Source organism: Sceloporus undulatus, chromosome 3, assembly GCF_019175285.1.
Source record: "Sceloporus undulatus isolate JIND9_A2432 ecotype Alabama chromosome 3, SceUnd_v1.1, whole genome shotgun sequence".
Lineage (NCBI taxonomy): Eukaryota > Metazoa > Chordata > Lepidosauria > Squamata > Phrynosomatidae > Sceloporus > Sceloporus undulatus.
The window spans coordinates 13,737,149-13,756,484 of NC_056524.1; the positions used below are offsets into that span (position 1 = coordinate 13,737,149).

Consider the following 19,336-nt stretch of genomic DNA (forward strand, 5'->3'; position numbering starts at 1 on the left):
GTGCTAAGGAATCCTGGGAATTGCAGTTTATTGTGGCGCCAGAGCTTTCTGACAGAGAAGGCTAAATGTCTCACAAAATTACAGTTCCCTGAATTCCCTAGCACTGAGCCAGGACAGTTAAAGCTGTCTCAAACTGAATAGTTTCTGCAGTGTGTTTTGGATCTCAGTAGACTGGACCACTTGTTAGACATTAGATTATCTATATTGATGCATGAGCAGACAGAACGCAGAGCCTCCTCTTTTTTGGCTATAGTTTTAATTGCAAGAAAACCATGAGAACAAACTACAAGAATTGTAATATCTGCAAGTCCTTTCCTTCTACATAAAAGGCCCTTATTGGAGTTCTTGTTGTTACGTGTCATTAGAAGATCTTTGATTTGTGGCAACCCTGTGAATGAGACCTCCAAGATCTATGCTGTGATAAATGGCCCTTCTCTGGTCTTGCAGACTCAGCAAGTTGGTTGTTTCTCCTTTAAATAGTCAAGAGAGAACTGGTCAGAGGATGTTCAACATGACATTTTGTGTGAAAGAATGGTGTGTCTACATGATTTTGAATAAAAGATGAAATGATGCCCTTAGGTAAGCTTTGTAATTTTAACGTGAGCCAAAACCCTTATGACTCAAAATACTGCCAAGCTAAGCTGTACTTTCTCTCCTTCCTTCCTTCCCCAAGTATAATTTCTTAATTTATGTGTATGTTTCTTGAAACATAAGGTTTTTATTTCTAGGCAGCTGCACACAGTCATCATATCAGATGCCAAAATAGTCTGATGACTTTAGGTGTGATGGTGATGGCTGCAAACAGCTGTTGGATCTCTGAGGGTGCAAAACAGTGATACAAGTGAACAACTATTCAAAAGTTGATAGCAACCCATTATTAGATTAAAACATGCATACATAACAAATAGAAGTTGTGTTAAAATCAACTCACATAGCTTTCCTTAGGGGGAAAAAGTCCAGGGAATTATGGTTTTGTTGAGATAACTGATTGTTCTTCATTTATAATTCCTGGTGTTCTTTCCATAAATAGAGTTCAGTATTGTTCTTAAATAAATTTAAGTCATGAAGTTTTTCAGGTTATAGAGCTATACTAACTTATCTCATTAGGTCTGTGTTGAAATATGAGCATTTTGTATGGGAGTGTGACTTGATGTGTACCGTGTGACATAGTTTTAGTGGCGCTTAAACAAGATTAGAACCTTTACACTTTCTTACCCCAAATGCCTTCCATTTATATCACAGATGTACATGGCTGAAACAAATACTACTTTGTATGGAAATGTGTCTGAAGAAAAAATACAAAACATGGCAGTGGGGAGGGATTCCCCCCAGTCAGACCCATGCTTCACACAACAATGCGTTCCCCCCCCCTTAAAGTATGTAGTTAAGTATGTTGTTTTGCTTGAAAATATTTCTCCCTCAGGACTCATGTGAATGATTTCAAGGACCTTTGTCAATAAATATTTCACTCCTTTCCATGTTTTCAGGATTGAAACAAATGCCTGTTGCTATGCCACTTGTGCCCTGACACACAAATAATTTTTAGCATGAGTTTGATGGCCGTCCCCCAAAATCTTATATTCTTATTTCATTAATGAAGAAAACTGTGGACAATACTAGACTTTATGACAGAGAGCCTGCTTAATCACCCAAATTCACCCAAAGTAGGCAAATTCTATGAAAGAACTCTCATGACCCATGTCTAGCTAAGGTTGCTTGGATAAGGGTCACAAAACACACACACACAGCTAACAGCCCTGCATGAAAAGACTACAAATAACTAGCAAACAACTGTTTCAGCTGGAACTCACTGAGTTCAGTGAATGAATGCATTGTGCATACAGCTGCATTTACAGATGTGCTCCTGCCTTGCTTGTTGTCACCTCCATCACCAAAAGAGGTTTATGTACTCTGTGAAATCATGATTTAGCTAGCCATTTGTATGCAGACTTTGGAAAATTACATTTTAATTTCCTGCCAAAAGGCCTATTAAAATACTCCTAAAAGTAAATGGTAAAAGTAACTAGAAACCATTACTTGTTACACCAGTAAATTATTCCCCCCACTCCTTATTACGATTTTTGAAATTCAGCTGTGTTATACTTTGGTTACCCCAAAACTAACTCATCACTTGCAATATCTTCCTTTCTGTTTCAACTCATGTACTCTATGTGTGACATTAGTATTTTAAATTCAGTACTTCTAATATAATGATAGCCTCTTTGATGTGAACATTTATTCACCAAATATCAGGTCCAACATACTTTTATATTCTGTCTCTTACAAAGAGTGTTACTTTTGTGTCCTTTAAAGATAAAAACTGTCTCTTAGCTGATAAAATGGCATGTATTTGAGGATAAAAGTATATTTAAGTAAACTAAAACTATAAAATGTTGTATGAGCTTGAGCAATATGTCTCTCAGCTAAATAGCATATTTACTTGTTTTTGGTTTCATTTTTGGCATGAATAGTTGCCCTTTGAATTACTGCTGATTAGGGACATCTGCTGGCAGAAAAGTAGAAATTTTTGGCAAGTTTCAGAGTGAGAAACCAAAGCACCACTTCCCATTGTTAGGCTTTTGCTAAACTTGCTTAAGCTGCTTTTCATCTGGAAGGAATTTTGCGTAGTTCAGTTTGTGTTACCGATGTTCTCAGAAAAATATTGCAAACAAAATATTGACATGTGCGGCCATGTTGGCTCTGATCCTCAATCAAGTGACTGGTTTTACTTTTTAAAACAACAAAACAAAAGAAATGCAAAGCTTCAATGTTGTATGTTGTCTCTGTTGTGAGAGTGCTCTTTGAGCTTGGATACTACCACATTAACAACATGCAAAATATCTGGTTTATATTTCAGATGCAAGGATGGCTTGAAAGGTTTTACATTCTCCGCATTAAAGTAAGTGACAATGATCATCCTTTTATAATTTAAGCGACTAGCCCAAATTGAGTAAAATGTTGTGTAACCTTCAAGAGAAGAAATTGAAAATATATCAAGTGACATATAAGAAACAAATATTAAAGTCTCTTCTAAAGTCAAGATTCATAGCCTTTTGTTCATTTTCTAAAATTTACTACTGCAGTATATGGTACTCCATTTTGATTTGGAATCTTGTTTACCTGACATCTAGAAGGGGGATTCCCACCTTTAAAAAGTACTTAAATCCGCATTACTTTATGATGTTTTGGACAGTCATTTTTGCTTTTAGCTACCACATTATCAAATTACATGTGCGCAAATAATTTAAGATTACCATGAATCCTCACAGACAGGGAAAGATTTTAAAAACCTAAAGCATTTGAATTTGTTGTTGTATGTAGAAGCTTATGGTTCTTTCCAATTGTTCTTTCTTTTATTTAGTAATAAACCTCTGTGGGATATTAAAACCTGCAACAAGGGATAGTATTTTATATTTTAAATAATGCCACTTAATTTCAAAATGGCACAAATATGAAATTGCTTGGGCAATATGCTAATATTCCTAAATTTCTGACTTTACAAATGCATTTTGTAGCATAGCCAAAGGCAGTTGCAGTATATTGTTGAAAAGGAAAGAAACAAAGTAGTTGTTAAATATTTTGCTTCCCTCCAGGTTCATTGTAGGAAAAGAAGAAATACCCACACATTCATTTGCACCAGAAGCAGCATTTCTAAAAAGAGAGAGAAAAAGAAAATGCCATGAAGATATAATACAGCGAATGAACATAATTGCAGTAACAAAGAAATTTGTAGACAAAGTGTGAGTGTAAATTTTTTTTGCTAGGACCTTTTAGTCTTATTTATTTTCATCTGTTTATTTATTTAATATGTTTATATACATTCCAATTGGAAAATGCCCTTAGTATATCAGTTTACCATTATAAGCAACAAAAATAAAAATAATCTATAGCTGTACATGTGAGTCTGTATTTTATAGTAATGCTTTTATATCAGTCAGAAAAAGAAAGAAAGAAAGGAAACAAAACGTAAGTGAAAGCACATAAGGGAAAGAAAGCATTTTCAAATGAACCATTTGTTGATTTTTCTGGGGGTAGTATTCAAGAACTAATAGTATACTACAGTGTTCCTCAAACCATGAGACAGCACTTCTGAGGGGCATAAGAGTTGCGAAGGCTCTGATTTCTCTTCCTCCTCCTTTGTAAGCATTTTCTGTCCTGGAGACAAAGAGAAACTCAAGGAGGATTCTTGGAGTCTCTGGCTGAGGGAAGAAGTGAAGAGGGAGGAGTAAACTTATATCCTTATAATATGTTAAAATATGAATATGCATGAACATGTGAACGAAAATACACACACTAAACAAAATATTTTTATTCATATACTATGGGTCAAAACAGATGGCCGTATAGGAGTGCTTGATGCCCCTTTGAGGAACAGCATGCCACAGCCCTGATCCGGCTTTTTTCCAACACAAAAAGAAGTGGCAAAATGCCACTCCTTTTTTGCACCAGACAAGTTTCCTCTGCGGTGGTGGCTTTTCTACGCTCCTGCAGCATGTTGCATATGAATGCCGTGCTGCTGGAGTGCCACAACGCTGCCTGCTGTGTGGTTGGGTGGGCAGCATGATGCCGGTTTGGGGCAGTGTTGGGGCATGCATCATCTAAACACCACACCCCCATGCTGCCCCAAGCCAGCATATTGTGCTGGTCTGATTTGCCCATATGTCTAGTGGGGGATGCAACGTCTGCATGTAGATGTAAAGGGGGTCACAAGGATAAAAAATTTGAGAACCACTGGTATACTATAAAAACAGTTTCATTGTTTGGGATCTGTTTTTCCTATTATTGTTTACAGTTGTTTTTATTTTTTATTGTGGTGCTTTCAAATTTTGTATGCCACTCTGCCAACATTCAGAGTGGCATACAAAATTTGAAAGCACCACAATAGTAGCCTATAAATGTTTTAAATAAATAAACTTCATCTGCAGGCAAACAAACATTTCTAGGAATGTGTGCAATTGACACTCCTGTCCTTAGCTAGGCTTTCGCTGAAACCTAGATTCAAGGCAAAACCAGGAATATGCACAAAGTATGAACTTGGTTCTTCAAATAAAGTGTAACCCCGTCCAAGAGTTGAATGTTTAATCTCTGTTCCATCTTTTGTCTGGCTAGACATCTATCTTCTCTGGATTGATCTTTAAATTTGTATGAATTCAGTCCATCTAGTTTATTGCTGGCATCACACTTTGTGTTAAAACCTGAAGAACCTTGGATTTAGAATAGGGAGACAGAGCAGAGTGTGATCTGGTACAAGGAGTGATAATCAAGCCTACTAGCAGGCAAGTGGATTCCTGGAACAGAGAAAGAAATGAGTCTAGACACAGAGCTGTCCTGTACAGCAGTGGAAAGTAACTTATGCTAACAGTCAGGTCAGAATCTAAAGTCTGATGTATCCAGTTTGGCCTCTTGTATCACAACACTGTCTTCTGACCATCCACAGTAATGATTCAAAAGTGGAGTGAAGAACACGACTGCACTCCCCCTCCTTCTGCCCCCAGACTAACTCTGGTCCACTGCAGAAATAATCCAGTTTGAGACCACTTTAACTGTCCTGGCTCAATGCTAGAGGATTCTGGGAACTGTAGTTTTGTGAAACATTTAGCTGCCTCTGTCAGGATTCATTAGCGCTAAGCCAGGGCAGTTAAAGCAGTCTCAAACTGGATTATTTCTTCAGTGTGTTTTCAACCATAGAGAATAAGGTACCTGGAGTTTGCTGACTGCATCTTCAGTTCAAGATCCCCTTTCTAATACCTGATGTAAAGACTGCAAGTAACAGCTTTTCATGTTCTTATAAGGAACAAGAGCAGTCAAGAGCTCCATTTCCATGAGTCTGAGTATGAGTAGCTTATTCTTGCACATAACTGGTTTAGTCTGGGATGAGGAAGTTATGTCCCATTTGGATTAGATGAACACACATCATTCAAGAACTGCCATTGGAAAGTTTTTGAAATCTTTAGTGGAGCCAAAATGTTGTGTCCAGACTGTTAGACAGGGCCACATAGGCTACTTCATTGGCTACTAGTCCATTCAGAAACCTCATAGAGCTATAAAGCTTTATAAACCACATCTCTCTACATGAGGTACCCCTTCTCTAGAGCTATTCAATGATGTTTGGTAAGGATTCAAGAGAGAGCCTTCTTGGTAGCTGTTCCCAGCACTCCTACTGTTGCACTTCTGCTAGCAGGCAAACACCTATTTATTTTGGTAGGCAGGTTCTTGGCAGGTTCTTGGCAGGTACCTAGTTGCTGAGAAAAGTGATTTTAGTAGGGGATATTTTCCTCTGATGTGCTTTTAAATAGTATTCAAAATATTCTAGTTTAGTAGATTTTTTTTAAAAAAACATGATAATCTGTTTAATCATGTTCTTACATAATTGTTCAATTGTGTTTTGAGTTCTCCCTGTTGTGAGCTGCCTAGGATCCTAGTATTAGGAGAAGGCAGGGTATAAAACAAACAAGATTGCACTCTTATTCAACTGAAGCACAGAAAAAGCTATTGGTGCCGAGTCAGTAGACTTAGAAATGAAACCGCTCCCTACAGGGCTTTCTTGAAAAGGCTTGAATAATCAACAAATGAGAGGAACAAACTTCCTTTGGTATTTCTAACGTCCCACTTGCATATGCCTGAAAAACCATTGCATTCTTAATCCTAATCCTCTATCGAGTTTCCCTCCCATATGTTTCCTTTCAGATATAACTAAGTCTAAAGTCTGTAACCTGATCACATCCTCATTATAGTTTTTGCTACACAAACTGACCTCATGGATAATTTATGACTGATATGCTTTTATAGCGCATAATTCAAAGCTTCCAAAAATATTTGGCACAATACTGAGATTGAGTAATGTTATTTTGTGCTCAGACCACAAATATTTGACTATAAGAGAAATCTTAATTTCTAGAACCAGGATCAAATTGATTTAGTCATAATTCCACTTGATATGTCTAACAACTGGACAGCCCCCCCGAAAGTATTTATCTTTTTCAAATTCTTTGTCCTCCATGGGGCCTTTTGAAGTCTTCATGACTGTAGGATTTGAAGAAAGCTCATAGAAAGTGAAGTCCTGTGAGTTGTGAAGAGTCCAGATTTTGGAGGGCTGCACAGGCTGTCCTCTAAACTAGTTGATCCCAAATTTTGGTCCAGATGTTTTGAACTTCAGCTCCCATAATTCTTGATTGTTTGCCAACATGACTAAGACTTCTGGGAGTTGAAGTCCAAAACACATAGAGGACCAAAGTTTGGGAAACACTGCTCTAAACCTAGCAAGGTGAACATGCAACCTAGCAATCATATTTTTGCCTGCTTTCTGTAGCCCTTAAACCAGCAATTCATGCAGTAGTGCCTCCCACAACTTTGGCTGCATTGTAGAGCACATATTAGCCAATTGTTAACATTTCCTACTAAATAAAGAAATAGAATCATAGAGATGGAAGGGACTGCTAGGGCCATCTAGTTCAACCCCCTGCCTTGTGGGAATACAAAACTAAAGCACTTCTGAAATGTGGCCATCCAGCCTCTGTTTATAGAACTCCAAAAAAGGAGAGTCCACCATCCTCCGGGGCAGAAATGAAGGTATGAGTAAGTGTTTTGTAAAGTTCAGCATATACCTTACCTCATGCTGCTACTTTACAGTCTGCAAACAGGGTTGTGATGTTACAGGCAGGGTGTTGCAAAAGGATAGGTGCCTATATGTTCCAAAACCACGTCCCATATTTCCACATTTGCACAAAAATCACTGAATTTAAGAGTATGAGAAGCTACAGTAGGAGGTATCCCCAGCTGCACTGGTTATCATACTACCTATGTCTTCTGCCTCACTGAGTGTTCCTTCCCTCCTCTGTCAGTGTTTTTCCTTTTTACATTGATTCAGAACCTCCCAAAGGCTAACACAGTCATTCGAACTTAGGAAGTTGCTTTAGTCAGACCATTGGTACAGCAGAAGTGCCAAAAGGGGCTGGCAGCAGATTTCCACCATTTCAGGCAGGGTTATTTCCTTTCCCTACCTGGAGATCCCTGGTATTCATTGGAAGTCTCCCATCCAAGTATTAACCAAGTGTGACCTTGCTTAACTGTGAACTCAGACAAGATTTGGTGTGTTCCATGTGGTATACTGATAATAGTACTCAAGATGGTATGGTAGTCAGTGATGACCCCCCACACACACACACTTTCTTAACAAAGAACATGAGCAAGACATGATTCCAATAGGGATCAGTGTCCCATGAGTAATATTTAAAAGAACAAACTTACATGGGAAAGTGAATGCTCATTTAATGCAGTGTATAATTTTAAACTCTTTGGGATATTGCGTTCATAGCAAGGGTAAGAAATGAACAAATTTCCCAGTAAGCAGGTCAGTCTGTTAGTTACATTATACTAACTCTTCCTAGAACCAAATTCTTTTTTTAATTTATTTTTTTTAAAATAAGAACCTAGAACCAAATTCTTGCCTTTATTTCCACAGGTTATTTAAGTGCTTTTTTTTTTTTTACATTGTTAAACATTTTGATAGTATTGTAAAGAAGTATGATAATGACAAGGATGTTCATGAAGTAACAAGAGAAAACCATATGTATAGTATAACGATTGCTTTACTGGTGTGCAAAAAGCAGTTAGCAGTTGTTAAAACAGATGCAGTTTTCTTTTCTTTTTTCAGATGCAAACATGGGCCAAGGCACAGATGTTGTAAACATTATGAAGATAATTGCATCTCATATTGCATTAAAGTGAGTAGCAAAATAATCAATCAACCATGTGCTGGTGGAGAACAATTATGTCATAGTGTAGGTAGAAAAGTGTTTTGCAAGTTACAAGAAGGTAACAACGATTGTTCCTTTCAGGACCCTTGTGTGGAGCATATTCACAACTATAATACACCCTGGAAAAAGGTGTTACATAACCCTTTGAACCATCTAGTATACTATTTGTGCACATGCCAGTTGCCTATTTTGCTTGGTGTGTGTGATACATTCATATCTGGTGTTTGTGTTGTATTATATAGAATTTTCTAAATTCTGGGGAGATCCAGATTACTATATCAAATAACCAAGGAAGGTCACACTTTGTGTATTTCTATTTAGTTTCCATTTTATAATCCTACAGATGTGATTTATTGCATTTTTACTGCTTGCTCATAACAATGGCATATTTAGTACTGAAGCTGCTGCCATAAGGTTAGAATGGGCATTTGAACTTCATATGTGCCGGCAGACACTTTGGGATTGTTATAGAATAAGTACTTAGCTGTAGCTGCCCTTGTTCAAGAGCTCTGGTGTCTCAAATAGGTAGTTCTATAAATGGTTCATGGCTATAAAGGCTTTAGTTTATTTTCTTTAATATAACAACACCAGAAGGGGACACATTAATAAAATATGGTTCCATCAGTGGTGAAAAGCTATAATAGCTAAGACAGTCCTACAATATCAAACCATACCCAGTGCAAGGGATGAAAAGAATCACCTTTGTTTCCTATTTGTTGGTTTTTGGGGGCATCTGGAATAATTTTAGACTTTTAGGATCATCTAGCAAGGCAGTTCTTATGTTCCTACGTTCTTATCAAAAAGATATACAAGGAACAGCAGATGAAATTTACCTGAGGATCATGAACCTCTCATGTGAGAGGGCTTCTGCACTGCGCTTAAGCAGTGTGTTTAAATGACAAGATCTTCAGAGAATAGAAAGAACTTTTTCTATTTGCTATCTCAGAAACCTGTGTTTTCTTTCCACCCAGGGCAAGTGGTACACATCTGAACTCATATCTGAACTCATATTACTGTTACATTTCCAGAAATTGAAACCCATAATTTTAGCTACTTTCTCAGCCCAGTATCATGGGGCCATATCAAGCAGTTTACCTTTTTCATTCTGGGAATTAATAACCTCTTGGATTAAGGAATTAACCAGATTTTTGGATTTCTGTGTTTCTCCGCGACCTTGTTTTCATTTTGCAACCTAACCCTGATGAAACTTTGTGAAGAATTCAGAGTCTTGCACACCTTTGCAGGATTATAGCTAGTCATAATACTGGATTACTGATTTATGACCCAACACTTCAGCATCCATTTCTGTGTGCCGTTAACAAGAATGTGCCAAAGATGTCTGCTTCATCAAGTTGTTCTGTTCCCATAGCCTTAATGGTTTGAAGAAGTGTTCAGTTAGCTTCTGTGGTTAGCTTTTAAAGAGAGTGGAAAGTGATGCTCTGAGAGTCTTGCCTAATTGAATTATGAACAGAACTGTGTAACAGATCCCACTTGCAGCCGTTCCCCTAACTCAAGTACCGAGAATGTGCTGTGCTCAGCAGCTTGACCAGCAACAGCACCCATACAGCTGTGCCTCTTTGGCTCATTGGGGTGGATTTTTTGGACTCAGCCTGTGAATGTATTTTAAGGGTAATGGGAGAAAGTCTGCAGTTGCTGCTTGAAGGGGGTGCAGTCCACATCCACTGATATAAATTATCCTCCCCCAGAATATGATCAGTGTGTGTTTTCTTTCCTTTGGAAGAATTAACTCTGTGGGGAAATTGTTTTGGCTGGAATGAGACTGGCACAGGTGAGAGCACCTGCTTAAATTTCCTTTGGTGGGAGTCCAGCATATTTTGGTTTCACATTTTAAAAGTGAATGTCTACTGAGCAGGGCAGCTTTTTGAGAAAATGTCTGCAGTTTTATTTGCCTTGATATTTTTCCCATCCAGATTTTCATAGTTCATTGTTTTGGCTTTTCCACAGCAAGTTGGGGGAAAACAGCATGTGAAAGATAATGTGCAACTCAGTTGTCTGAGTATTATTATATACACTCATCCCTTCACATTTGCGGCTTTGATTTTTGCAGATTTGATTATTCAGTGCGTCAGTGCAACTTTTGGTTAAAGTTGACCATAGGGTTGTGCTGGAGGACCTAGAGTTTCCTAGAGAGAATACTCCGCTAGGCATTTGTAGCTCCTTCAGCACAATTCTAAGGTCATTGTCTGGCAGATGTTAACCACAGAGTTGCACTTGGAGGACCTAGAGATTCCCAGAGAGATGTTTTGTTCTCTCGGGTAAAAACATAGTGTTTCTGTGCATGGCAGGGGGTTGGACTGGATGGCCCTTGTGGTCTCTTCCAACTCTATGATTCTGTTCTTGTTATTTGCATTTTTTTCACATTCACATGGGTCCTGTGCCCCTAACCCCAGCAGATGTGGAGGGACAAATGTAGTGCCAATCACCTTTTCAATTTTCAACTATTACAAACTGGTAGGATCAGAAAAGGAAATCAACAACAGTATCGCTGCTTCTTAAATTTGCATTGTGGGTTTTCTACCACTTTTATTGTTTATGGCATTCAGTGGAAGCAACTTGGCATTGCTTGTAGACAGATTTGACAGCACTGTATCCAGAAAAGGAGTTTTAGGAGGTTATAAATGCATACCATTGTTAAAAGGAAAAAAAAAGTGGTACACAGTACACCTGTAACTTTAATTTTTAAAAATATTTTATCTCAGTATTGATTATTGTTGTGTGCTTTCAAGTCATTTCCGACTTACGGTGATCCTAAGGCAACCCTACCCCAGGACTTTCTTGGCAAGATTTATTCAGAGGAAGTTTGCTACTGCCTTCCTCAGAGGCTGAGAGAGTTGTGACTTGCTCAAGGTCACCCAATGGGTTTCCATGGCCAAGCAGGGATTTGAACCCTGGTCTCCAGTGTCTTAGTCCAGTGCTCAAACCACTACATTTCACTGGCCCTCTCAGTAATGAGACTATACACTTTATTCTGTTTTTCCAACTCAGAGTAAAAAGACATTGATTGTATGATGATCTCTGTTTTCTGTTTAAGATCTGAAAATTTGAGACAGTCAGAGAGAAGAGACAATCAACAGGAGATGCTGTGGTATTGTTAGATAGACATGTAATATGTGCACTGAATCAAGAATTTTCTCAAGACATGTCACTTTCTACACTGTATTCTGTTTAAAGCCTTGTATAAGACACAAGGTTTTTCCCTTGAACAATCTTCATTGGTTTGAATTTCACTGCCCATGCATATTTCACGTTGTAGCCGCTCAGTGCACATTAGGCTGTTTAATTGTACCTCAGATTCCCATACACTGAGCTGGTAAAATGATATTTGCATAACAATCAGCACTATAAATAAATCATCAAGATTTTTTAAATTATATATTCAAAATAGAAAGGAACGTCCTCATGGGTTAGAACAGTGGATCCAACCAAAGGCCAATTAGTTCAGTGTTTTGTTTTCGGCAGTGGCCAGCCAGACGCCTGTGGAAGCCCTCAAGCAGGATGTGAAAGCAATAGCCTTCTCCTATTCTTGTTCCCAAGTAACCTATATTTGGAGGCATGCTGTCACAGTAGCCTTATCCTGTGTAAATTTGCCTTTTCCCTTTAACGTTAGTCTGCTAGTATCTGGACTGGTTGACTCTGGCTGATTAAGCCATTTGTGCCAAATGTTTAGTAAGTGATGTGATTAGGCATTCTTTTTGTTAAATTTATTTTTTGCACATAGGTGACTTATCTAATAGCTTGAATGGCAGTTTGCTGATACAAGATTAAAGTTTTCAGATTAACTGGAAACTGAATAGTTCTGTTCTGTCTGTGATGTAGCAAAAAGACTTCAAATAATTTTCCTCTGGAGTCCATCAGCCTTTGGATTCTGGTGCAGTCTTGAATCTTACCAGTTTAATTTTGTTTAAGAAACAGGGAGCAAGCTACTGTATAAGATCAGTTGCTCCTTTCCATCCTCTCTCTGAAGATATCCCACCATCTAATTGCTAATTGATACAAGGCCAAATCTGGCTCTTGGAAATGGGGAGTAGCATCAGAAGTCTCACCATTTGGGGACTTCTGGAGCCCTTGTACCCCCAAATGTATTGGAGGGCCAGTCATACTGTCCAGAGCCATCCAGGGCTACACTTGGCCATTTGGGATCATTTCTAACCCCTAATCTGTTTCAGAATAGGAGCACTTTTTCTGAAATGAAAATGACCCTATATTCTACAATCTGCTCCAATGGTACTTCTGGCTGTGTTTTGGAATTGCTTCATTTTCTTGGCAATAATTTTAAAAAATGGGTCATATTAATGAAGAATGAGCATGAATGGTGTTGCTTGGCCTGGATTTTATGCATGAAGGTGTATTATATTAATCATTATTAATTATATTTCTATTACTTGAGACTTTTACAGAAAGTAAAATCAGCAGGAATATGTGTGTTTTTTTTAAAGAAAGAGCCTACATGTTTTTGAATTTTTTTGTGTGTGAAAGGTTCCCTCTGCCCCCCATGATGGATAGTTGCCAACAGCTTTTCTTATTTGTCATACTTTCCTTTCCAACCAAACAGCTTGTCTTTCCATCATCATACCTGCTGTCTGGTTTTTCCCACTTTATATAGTAGACAAAGTGGGTTAATCCATCATAATACTTTAGTCTTCTCTTGAGAAGGAATACAAAATCTTACTATTGCAACCAAGAGAATAAATAGCATTGTTATTGCTGTTATTCATGATAGACTGGGTTTTGGTCAGCTAGAATGGGTGAGAATGTATTATTTTGTTCATTTCTGTCAATTTCAGGTAACAAATCAACTCTTCTAATTGAAGGACTGAAAAATATAGTTAGTCTTCAAAGACAAAGACATGTTAGTATGGATCAGTATGCAAAGAAATCTTGCAGCACCTTTGAGACTAAGAGAAAGAAGTTGGTAGCATGAGCTTTCGTAAGCTTAAGTCTACTCCATCAGTTGCAAGTCTTGTCATTCTTAGAACGATATAAGACAACCAGTTTTTGCTTGCCAGTCATTCCGTACCGCCTCTGATTAAAGAAGAAAACTATAAATATAATAAATAAAATAAAAATCAGCAGGCAGTGGAGTGGGCAAATTCAGAGAAGGCTGGAGCCATCTAAGATTTCCAGATCCCAAATCCTTGATAGTATTTTAATCCTCTCTTTGATTACTTGGGAATTAGGTGTGCTCCCTGTTCTGGTTAATCTCAAGGTCTTCCAGTAAAGTTGGAAGGGAGGAGTAAGGAAAACTACAAAAGTATTAATTTATTGAAACTGTGGTTTTTACAATCTGTATTTGGGATTTAGAAGGACATTTCCCCAAGGTCAATAACTCTAGAGTTGTTTTGCCTTCTCCTTAATATGTGGTTTGGCTCATTGCAATCTGTTTTGCAATAAGATGTATCATGTTTGCTTCCTCTCTGGTTTAAAGGTCTGATTTTAGCTAAAAAAAATTGACAGTCTTCTTCTGGAATCCTGCTATGTTTACTGTAAAAACTGTTTGACAGTGGAATAGAGCCTTCTTCAGAGAGTGATGGACTGTCTTTCTTTGGAGGTCTTTAAATGGAGATTTCGATGGGTATCTTTAGTTGTGTGTATTCCTGCATGGTGGGAGGTTAGACTAGATTGCCCTTGTATCCCCTCCCAGTCTTAAGTTTCTGTGATTCCTAAAACTCATCATTGGTGGGGTTTGAAAGAAGCTTTCTCAATAGTAGTCCATCAGAGATGGGATAGGAAGGCAGAGAACTGGAAGTTTTACTGAGCAAACAGGCTAAGGGAGCTGAGTGAGCATATTTGTGAGTGGAGGCAGTATGAATATAGGTAAAGTGGACAGTGACTTCAGATAAAGCAGAAGAATCTGGTTTGCAAATTGTTTATTATGTCTAAAGCCACCCAAATGGCCACCTTGATCCTTTTAAGGCACTGCTACTTCTGTATGTTGCAATCTCAATCAAAGCTGGATATAGCGATTACTTCTCTCTGACATTTGATTGTCTTTCTAGTATATATGAATGTTTATAGAGACTCTGGTGTCCTTGGTGTCTTTGCATTTATACATGTCATAATAAACATAGAATTTACACATATCAGAAAGAACATGCCACAGTAACATGGGACAGATAAAATGAGTGCTCTTTTTATGCTTGATATCCTATTCATTCAATAGATTCTCTGTCACATGATTGTGTGAGGGACCACTAGACTGACTTTTAAGGGGGGATGAAATAAATTCACAATAAATGTCTGTACATGTCTTTGGAAAACCATTGTCCATTACAGGTAAAATAAACCTGTGTGTTTATAGTGGGCATACTACTAAATTCCAAATGCTAAATACCAGTCCTGACAGAATGAGGCAGAGTGCTGCCCACAGATTTGGTGTGTCACTTAAATGGAGCACATTATTAATTATTTAATTAGATGTAATTGTATTTTTTTGGCTAAAGATGAAGAGAGGTGTTAAAGGTTTTTCTTCCCCAAACCCTTACCTGTACTTGTGGGCAAAACACCATTTGCTACTCTGTTTCAGGCAGCAAATTAGATTGGGCCAGTATGAAAACCTACTGGGTGACCTTGGAAAGTCACACTCTCTCAGTTTCAGAGGATGGCAATGACAAACCTCCTCTGAAGAAACTTGCCAAGAAAACCCCATGATAGGGTCGCTATACGTTGGAAATGACTTGAAGGCAAACAATACACATACATTAGTCCTGCTGATGACAAAAAAACAAAGGTCCAGCTTTTCCACTTCCCTGCGCAATCCTTGGCAATATGTGGCTCACAAGTGTTGGAGAAACTGTATCCAGTATATGGTCCCTTAGTCTTATTCGCAGGGCTCTGTGGTATGTATGTATTACAGATGCAGTTTGTAGTAATTTACCTGAAACCTTAAAGCTGGAGTGTGCTGCAAATGGAAACAAATCACGGACTCTTAACATTGGCTGGAAACTTTTTAACAGTTCAGCACGCAGCTTTAGTGCTTGTTACGCCAGACACATTGCAAAGTGGTTGTTGAAAGAAGCCAGGGATTGAACAGGCAGGAGGAATGGAATATAGCTCCTTAGTCCTCATAGTTTCAGGAAGACCTTTGTTTGCTGTAATTCCCTCAGTAATTCTTCCAGATGTTTGAGTGTGAAGCATAAGGTTTTTTCCCTACCACATTGTTTTCTTTTCTGTACTGCAGCTGAGCAGGGAAGGGCTTGATTCATTAGGATGCTTTAAAGGGGAAAAATTATGATTCAAATGATGTGTATGTTTCTGTTTAAATTAAATGAATATTCTTAAATTTCTCACGTGGAGCCAGCCAGCTCCCTGAAAGTATAGCTAAGGCAAAGACAGTTGGAAGGGTAGAGTTCATTTGACTCACAAATCAATCATTAAAAACAAAGGGAGGAATATAAGGTGTATTTTAAAGCTTCCAAGGGAGTAGAACCAAGTAAAATAATCCCATGCTCCCCCTCTCCTCTGCTCTCTTTATCAAGTTCTAAAGTATCATCAGCAAACCCAAGAAGTTGTTGTGAGGCATGAACATTCATCCATGTTATTCTATTGGGAAAGTTCAGATAAGAAATTGATTTATGCTTGGTCTAAAGGCGCACTCAAGAGAGGCGCAGGTTTAGCTGAATCTGATTTTTAGTCCCATTGAATTTGTGGAATTTACATAAATGTTGATTTATCATGCTCCTATGGTCTACTGTAGGTGGGACTAACTAGTGGATTTAAACCATAAATTCTGGGTTCATCCAGGAAGTCAGACAAAGTGTGCTCTTCCAGGAGCAGGTGTCTTAATGTCTAAAGCATGGATGTGAAATGTAGGGCTTCCATATGTAGCTGGATTACAGCTACCATGAACCTTTCATAGTTGGCTATGCTAGCTAAGGCTCATGTGAGTTATATGCCAGTACTGTGTGCAGGACCACAGTTTGCACACCCTGGTCAAGATATTGCTAGTATAGTTTGGTGATTAATACTGTATGTTAGACCAGTGGTTCCCAAACGTTGGTCTTCCAGATGTTTTCAGCTCCAGAATTCCTGATAGCTGGCCAATCTGGTTAGGACTTCTGGGAGCTGAAGTCCAAAACCCCTGGAGGACCAAAGTATGGGAATCACTGAATTAGACTAGTACTGAGGAGACCCTGGTCCAAATCTTTACTTTGCCACAAAGGTCAGTGGCTGCCCTTGGGTTAGTCACTGCCTCCCAACCTAATTTACATCATGAGGTTGTTCTGGGATTAAGCAGAGATGAGAACCCTGTACAAACCTTTCAACTCCTTGAATGAAAACTTGGTAAAAATGCAATAATCATAGAGAGAACTTTCTCATATTTTGAAAAACTTAGAAATAAAATAATGATCCAGTATATCTTTTCTCCAGGAAAAATTAAACAAAAAACTGGATTTCAGGTTCCAGTATGTATGTCCCAGTGAATGTTTGCAAATAAAAACTTTTCTAAGGTTTTGTTTTATGGTGTGGTTTACTTGTGGAGTCCCTGACACTGCTGTTTTACTTTTATTTGCTCTGCCTCCCTCTCTCTAAATGTCACATTCTTAATATCTTCTCTAGGGCTTCATTAGGATGTTTAGCGTTGGTTATTTGATCCAGTGTTGCCTTCGAATCCCATCAGCATTCCGGCATCTGTTTACAAAACCTTCCCGGTTGCTCTCACTCTTCTACAACAAAGAAAATTTCCAGCTCGGGGCTTTTCTGGGGTCATTTGTCAGTATATATAAAGTAAGTTTCTAAGGGGCTGAAGATGTCTTTTTTTTAAAAAAAATAGAATTTAATTATTCCACCATTACTCTTTTTACAGCAGCAAAACCAGCAATCCACTTAATGAACATCTTTATTATTCTAAGGCCTGAGCCACAGTACCTCCCATTTGCATTCATTTTGGCCATCAAAGGTTTTTTCCTCATAAAAAAAAAGGGGGGGGGGAGTGAGTATTCATCAGTATCTTCGTTTGCTTTTTTTACCATATGAGCCTCAGCAGGAAACATTTGCTTTTTTATTGAGAATTGGTCATAAAATATATATCCCTTCCAGTAGAGCATCATGGGGAAATGGTGTTCCATTGGATTTTACTTGGCTTGTGTTTGTAGGAATGATCTAACCTTTATAGGACTCCATTGCTTTGTAACATCAAGGAAACCTAAAAGAAGATGTGAATAGTCCTAGCTTGAAAAAGTGAATGTGTGACAGAGAGAGAGGGAGATGTTATATAGATTGTCTCCATAGACTGGGTATGGGAAGGACATGATAAGCCATTCAGCTTATTTCTCTGTAACAACATAGAGAAAAAACTTTGTTACATTACTTAATTTAGCACAGGCCTCATTTGTGTAGTTTGCCACACCACTCCAGAAAATAATTTACTTGAATAGTTATGGCAGATTGCTTGCTTATTCTACTAAATGCCCCATTGGAGCCATATGACAGTGAACTCACAACTCCCGTTAATACAGTTAGCCTGCTCCAACTGTGGGCTTGCCATTTCCAGATTTCAGCATGCGCACATGGTCCTGCCCCATTCACCCCAATGGCGGTGCGTGTACACAGCCACACACACAGCACACTGGTATTAAAACCAACAGGACTTAAGGTCCCATGGTTTTTGGCATCCACAGTGGGGTCTGGAATGGAACCCCCACAGATATGAAGGGCTGACTGTATATAAATGCGGGTATAGCCAAGTGAACTTTTAGATTCATTTGTATGCCTACGTATCCAGCTCCAGTGTACCTCAAAAGGATTGCCTCTTGAGCCACTCTGGGATGCCCACTTAAGATTCTAAAAAAGTTGGTCTTTCCATTAAGTGGAATGTCAGAGTAGATTCAGATGGTAGTGTTTTCAACTGTACAGCTTCAGACATGTATGCAGAATGGGGCAAAAGCAAGGTCAGAAAGTTCTTATTTTCAGTGTTCTCTCATGTTAAAAGCTCCCTTCATGTATTAAGTCAGCACATTTGAGATATTATTACATTAGGGGTGGGCTTTCTGTCTGACCCACTGCAGTGAAGACATGGCAGAGGTCCATCGTAGCTGCCCCCACTCTTTTCCACAGATGGTCTGGTTCTTCCCTTCAGCAATCGCTTTCCACAAGCAGATTAAGAACTTTTTATTTAGGCAGGCCTTTGCCTGATTCTAGTCATATGGCAGAATAGTATTCAGAGTGGTGTGCTCTGTTTTTATTATGTGTGCTTTAATTATGCTTTAAATATATTTTAAAATGTTTTTAATTATGTATTTTCAATAGAAATGATGTCTGTATTTTAAACTATTGTAATAATAACAGTATGGTTTTAGCTAGACTTAAATTTTGTAAGCTGCTTGTATCTTTGGAGGAGAAAGTCAGGCTATAAGAGAGAGAGAGAGAGAGAGAGAGAGAGAGAGAGAGAGATTGAGCTCCACTTCTTGAATTATTAGTTTACCATAAGCATAAATATTTTGTGTTTAAAGAGTACCATCTAGAATTTTTAACACTTCATGCTGAATTAAGTGTGGAATTTCTGAAAACAAATTACTGTATCCAGAATGGCCATTTACAAGTTGATAAGAGATATGTGGACT

At 38.3% G+C, this 19,336-nt stretch overlaps 1 protein-coding gene across 1 annotated transcript in view; it reads left to right on the forward strand.

Annotated features, from left to right (window-relative positions):
• Nucleotides 1-19,336, forward strand: part of TMEM135 (transmembrane protein 135) — a 226,730-nt gene that overhangs the window by 193,887 nt on the left and 13,507 nt on the right. The window contains exons 7-10 of the mRNA XM_042457786.1: nucleotides 2,858-2,899; nucleotides 3,594-3,740; nucleotides 8,654-8,723; nucleotides 17,334-17,501. Of these exons, the coding sequence (XP_042313720.1) occupies nucleotides 2,858-2,899; nucleotides 3,594-3,740; nucleotides 8,654-8,723; nucleotides 17,334-17,501 (427 nt within the window). The remainder of the gene's footprint in view (nucleotides 1-2,857; nucleotides 2,900-3,593; nucleotides 3,741-8,653; nucleotides 8,724-17,333; nucleotides 17,502-19,336) is intronic.